The following is a 6,134-nucleotide window of genomic DNA, read 5'->3' as shown; positions in this document are numbered from 1 at the left end:
TCACTAAGAATTAACAACAAAAAAAACCCAGGTAGATGAGAGAGTATACACAAAAGTCTAACAGTACAACCCGCCTTCTTAATACCTTTTGAAAATGCTGCAAACTAGCATGAAAAAACAGTACAGAGAACAGTGTACAGACTCTATCGCCTTTATAAAAGACCATGAAAAGTAACATTTAATTGTGTAAACATATCTTAATGTTATGGAGTCCAAAAGAGCAATCATCCCATCTGCTTCCCCAATGAGTACATTAAACAGAAACTCTAAAATTTCCAATTAATTCCCTTGTAAAGTCTATGACAAAGGACAAACCTAAAACAACAGGATCTAAGAGAGGAAGGATGCTGCTAGATGACAAATCATCTTTATTAGAATCACTCTAAATATTAGTTACTCCTCAAGGTACCTGGAATCAGCTCCAGATGAATCTAAACTCTAGAGTCACAGAGTTCAGTTCCCCTTCTTCCCTTCCCCACCATCAGGACTCACCATACTCAGTTCACGGGTCCTCTTCCCAATTTCCCTTTCCACCTGATGCAGTTCCAAGCTTAGCTGCTCACTTGAGATCATTCCAGGCCATTTCGGAGGCAGTGGAGTGGGCTGTGGCTGGCTGGCCAGGGTGTTCACCTCCCTCTGTAACACCAGCCGGTTACTAACAGCCTAGTGCACAGAGCCAGCAGACACGGAACTCAGCACAGCTCATGCCACATAGACAGACAACAACCTACCCTAAAGTATCTTACCACATAGACAGACAACAACCTACCCTAAGTATCTTACCACATAGACAGACAACAACTTACCCTAAGTATCTTACCACTAAACTACCCACAAGTTTGCAGTAAAAACAATCTAACTATAAACACATTATGTTTTAATAGCACTTGAGGAAAAATGGTTTTATTTTTAAAAGATGTGTTTTATTTTTAAGGGGGGGGGGAGGGAGACAAAAAGACTCAGAGTGTGTGTATGTTGGTGTGTATACATTACACATAAGTGCAGAGGCCTATGGATGCTAGAAGAGAATGCTGGATCCCTAGGAGCTGGAGTTACAGGCAGTTGTGAAATAGGAACCAAACTTGGATCCTCTGCAAGAACAGTAGACATATTTCCAGCACCAAAAATAATTTAATCTTTTTTTCCTATTTTAAAGAGAAATCAATTATAAATGTGTATCTTTCTTTCTGATTGCTATTTTCCATGATGTAAATCCTGTATTTTTTTTTTTCTATAAAAACTCAATGTTTTAGGCAGGATTTTTTTCCTTTTTCCTTCAGTACTATTCTCAGACAATAGTCTTTTTTTATTAGTCAAGAACTAAATCAAGTTCTGAGTTCTCTGAAGAATGGATAGCTATACTTAGGCAAAGGCTTTAAAATGATTTGCTTTACTGTATCTCAACAATTACTATTTAAGGATATTGGAGAGGTGTTTTGATGGTTAGGATCAGATACTGCTCTTGTTGAGGACCTGAGTTCTGTTCTCAGCATACTTGTCAGGAGGCCTATATAACTCCAGCTCCAGGCAGATCCTCTAAAATCTGTATTCATGTGCATAAACAACCCCACAAAATACATATACATGATGAAAGAAAATTATATCCAATTTAACATTCTAGGGAAACCTTCAAAACTAGAGCACAAAATAGGTGCAGTGCTGAATACGTGTAACTTCAGTCTAAGTACTAATGTGGCCAACACAGGAAAATGTATCTGTAGGTCTCACCTCTAGCCCGCGCAGCTGGGTCTGCTGGCTGATCTGATGGTTCAGCTGCTGCAACTCTAGCCGCAGTTGTTCTCTTTCAGCAGACAGGAGAGGCTTTCCATGACTGGCCACTTCTGCCATGGACATTTTCTCCCTTTGGTAAGAAAGAAGAAACCATGAGGTAAATTTTGTGTAAAGTTTTATTTTGAAAATCACTACTGACTAGAATACAAAGCGAGGAAAGCTAAATGCTTCAAATATTTGTAACAAGTGAAAAAGAATGGCTGTACCTCTCACTGAAGTGTCCCTGAGGAGGTATGTTTGCATGCGGTGAGTATGGAGAATCTCCCCAGCCACCATGAGCTCCATATGCACTGTAATCTGTAAAGGAACAGTTTATTGTGTTTATTATGATGTCATTTACTAGTTTGATTCACCTAAGGTACTATAAGCAAAAAGGCAAAGGCACACTGGATATGTGTATGTTTACGTATAGATGTATATGTGTATGTTTATGTATAGATGTATATGTGTATGTTTATGTATAGATGTAGAGAGCTGTCTGCCAAAATGGCAATGCTATTTGTTTCTTCCCCACTGAACCTTCAGTTCTTACATATTTTCTTTTCACTGTATGCACATGAATGTTTGAATGTAGAGGTGAGGTTTGGTGTCAGATTATCCTCCCAAAGTACCGGGATTACACACAGACACAAACACACACACAACACAGACACACACACATAGACACACACACACACAGACACACACACACTCATGCCTAAATTTTATGTGGGTACTGAGGGTCCAAATTCAGATCTTTATCCAGCCAGTTACCTCCTCAGACTCCAAGAATCTTATTTTAATAAACAATGAAGTTATTTAAGATAAAAGCCATAAGCAATTCTTTCTTTCTTTTTTGAGACAGGATCTCTAGCCCAGAATAGCCTTGAAATCACTAAGTACCCAAAGCTGAACTTGAAAATTCTGATCCCCCTACCTCTACCTCTCCAGTGCTAGGACTACTGGCATGTGCCATAATATCTGGGTTATATGGTTTGGGGTATTGAATCCAGGGTTTCATATATATTAGGCATATACTCTATCAACTGACCTACATCCTAGCCCCTCAAGCAGTCTTAATATATAAAGAGTTAATTTTAGTTTATACTCCTAAGATTGCCCAAGGTGCAATTGCTTTCTTACAGGGAAAAGTTTAAAAATCATTGCCTTTAAGAGTCTTAAAAGCAGCAGGCAGTGGTGGCGCACACCTTTAATCCCAGCACTTGGGAGGCAGAGGCAGGTGGATTTCTGAGTTTGAGGCTAGCCTGGTCTACAGAGTGAGTTCCAGAACAGCCAGGGCTGCACAGAGAAACCCAAGAATCTTAAAAACACTGATAGAATTACACTGAGAATCATGATTACTATTCTAGGATTCTTACCGGAAATATTTTTTGTGGGTGCTCCCTGAGGTGCTATAGCTTGCATTGGGCCAGCACCTTGATACAGTGTTTTGGATGTTCGAGAGATGGCACCAAATCGAGATACTGTTGGTCTGTCTCCAAATGGAATGAGGTCATCATCACTAGTTTCCACTGCTCGTCTCTGAAGATCCAACCTCTGGTCTCTCACTCCTTTACTTTCTACATTCTGACAAAAAGCAAAAGTGAGATGATGTTTAGCATAATTTCTACTAGCTCTGTAAAGGGGTTAATAAGAGTATGATGCCTTATTAGTAAGAATAAGTCTTTAGTTGTCTTTGGATGTCATATATAAAACATTGGTTTTAGATCACAGTAAAAATTATATGAGCAACAAGTACAGACAGATGATAGTGGTTGATAGGTCTACCATTTCTAAGTACTACGTACAAGCATTAACGTGTCAGGCAAGCACTTTACCACTGAGGTATATGTCAACGCTTGAGAGGCACTGAGTTAACACTTTTTTGACATATGTGGAAAAAATTTTAATGGCATCTATACTAGGTTAGTAATTTTATTATTTTTTCCCCTAATTTAAGGAAATTAATATTACTTTGGTAATGTTACTTCAGTGTGATAACCCTTTTGAAAGCACCTTACATTATTATTCTATTTCAACTCATTCTGGTGAAAGATGTCCTGTGATGTAGAAAGCATACATTTACTCACTGAAGCGTACTGAAAGTTTTGTTTCTACTTAATTTCACCTTATTTGATGCTGGGAACCGAACCTAGGACTTTGCTCTGTTACACTCCCAGTCCCCTTGTAGGCTTGTTTTTTATTTATTTTTTCTTACACTGGTTTTGTCTTGAACCAGCTAGGTAAACATCATCTATGAAAACCTACACAAATCAGCAGGGAACCTTCTTGGGATTAACAGGGAAAATGATGTCAAGCGATACCTGTCAAACCAGCAAAACCCCTCTCTCTTTCTCTCTCTCTCTCTCTCTTTCTGTCTGACTTTTCCTTTCTTTCTTTGTTTCTTTCTTTCTTTCTTTCTTTTGAGACAGAGTCTCACTATGTCACCCACCATCTCTGTACCCCCCTCCCCACCCCCCAGTGCTGAGATTAAAGGTGCGCACCACTACATCCAGCCTTTTTTTTTTTTTTTAAATATATAGTTCAAGCTGGTTCAAGCTTATCATCCATTTGGCCAGGATATGTCTAAGCATAACTTTCATGGATGTGCACAAGGAGACTCTACAAAGTGTCCATTAACACTCTACATAGGGGCTAGAGAGATAGCTCAGCAGTTAAGAGAGCTTGTTCTCACAAAGGACCAGGTTCGAATTCCAGCACCCTCATGGTCACTCATAATCATGCCTAACTCTAATTCCAGGATATCTATCTAATGCTCTTTGACTTCTGAGGACACAGACACATATGTGAAACACTGACATACATGTGAGCAAAACACTTGTACACATAATTATAAGCAAATCTAAAACTAAATCTTTAAAAACTGAAATGAAGTGAAAAGGTATGTATATAATGTTAAAGGATCAGTTAATATGGATCTATAGCTGTAGCTACTAGTAAGGCTAAGACAAGAGCACCACAAGCCTGAGATTAGCTTGTGCTACGAGCAGTGATTTCAAAGCCAACCCGAAACTTAGTGAGGTGCTATCTCAAAAAGTTAAGAGCAGAAGCTGAGTACAGTGGCACTTGCCTCGAGTCTCAGCTACTCTGAGGGATAAGGTAAGAGGGATACTTTATGCAAAGTCATCCTGGACAATACAGGAAAACCCAGTGGGTTTTTTGCTTTAAAAAAAAAAAAAAAAAAAAAAAAAAAAAAAGCACTGTGCAGTTTGTCAGTGTGTGTGTGTGTGTGTGTGTGTGTGTGTATCTAAGTAATAGAATTTAAACTTAGGGAAGAGATTACTTATAGGGAGGAGTGAAGGAGAAAAATGAGATTAGTGAGGATAACCACTTTTGCAAAATTTTATTGCTGTGGGGGGAAATTAATATATAAAGTACTGATACATAAATATAGAAACATTAAACCTTGATTTGCTGGCTACACAGCTATTATATTCTCATTTAAAAGAATCAAGATTTTGGATTTCTTTACTAAATAAATTAACCAAGTTGGCTGTTTAAACTTAAGACTTGTAAGAAGAGAGTTTTAATTTACTTGGTACCCAGGTGCTGGGATTAAAGTCTAGAAGTACCACTGCTGGGCAAATTATTTTAATTATGTGTCTTTGTACATCTGTGTGGGTATATGCACTGATTAGGTGCCCATGGAAGTCAGGAGAGTACTGGATCATCTGGAGCCAGAATTACAGGTGGTTGTGAACTGCCCAACATGGGAGCTGGGAACAAAACTCAAGTCCTCTGCAATACCAATACGTTCTCGTAAACACTGAGCCATCTCTCCAAGCCTGAAATCTAGGATCTTGATTTAATACTTAAAATGATTTAACTTGTGTTCTGAAAATTAATTGTTGGGAAATTGCTACCTAAAATGATATATAATAAATACTCTTCTTTGTCAAGATAATAATACACTTTATACTTAATTAAAACAAAAGCAAAGCTCAATTAGTTGTCCTTATAATTTAATAGATTTGTATTAATTATGCTTAGCCATTACACATACCATCATTTCCACACTCCCTGCTGCCACAACATCTTTGGGTTTTGCATCTTTGGTTCCAATGTAGGAGCCGATGGTATCACATGACCAAGGAGAATATTGGCTATAATCATTTGCTTTGTATTTTCCGGCTACCTTCAAGTCTTCATCCAAAAACTATAGATAGAGGGGGAAAATAGGAGATGGGTCTATGAGTTATCAAAACAGAAAAAGCAGGGAATGTCTAGAACACCAAATTAAAACAATAGTGATAGTTATTTGATTGTTAGTGTCAGAATTTATTTTTATAGACTGAAAAATGTGAAGAATATTTTAGCCTTCATATTTGTTATTGGCAGCTAAA

General features: G+C 38.0%; 1 protein-coding gene across 2 annotated transcripts in view; it reads right to left on the bottom strand.

The window, feature by feature from the left end:
- Rc3h1 (ring finger and CCCH-type domains 1) overlaps positions 1 to 6,134 on the bottom strand; it is a 64,576-nt gene that overhangs the window by 4,249 nt on the left and 54,193 nt on the right. Inside the window, exons 14-18 of one of the 2 annotated variants that reach the window (XM_031386786.1) lie at positions 5,795 to 5,947; positions 3,150 to 3,357; positions 1,998 to 2,088; positions 1,729 to 1,861; positions 493 to 636 (exon numbers count right to left, since the gene is read on the bottom strand). In XM_031386786.1, the coding sequence (XP_031242646.1) occupies positions 493 to 636; positions 1,729 to 1,861; positions 1,998 to 2,088; positions 3,150 to 3,357; positions 5,795 to 5,947 (729 nt within the window). Of the gene's footprint in view, positions 1 to 492; positions 664 to 1,728; positions 1,862 to 1,997; positions 2,089 to 3,149; positions 3,358 to 5,794; positions 5,948 to 6,134 lie in introns of both variants that reach the window. The other variant, XM_031386777.1, reaches the window with a different exon arrangement.

This window comes from Mastomys coucha, unplaced genomic scaffold (genome assembly GCF_008632895.1).
Source record: "Mastomys coucha isolate ucsf_1 unplaced genomic scaffold, UCSF_Mcou_1 pScaffold1, whole genome shotgun sequence".
NCBI lineage: Eukaryota > Metazoa > Chordata > Mammalia > Rodentia > Muridae > Mastomys > Mastomys coucha.
This window is presented reverse-complemented; position numbering and strand designations above follow the sequence as displayed.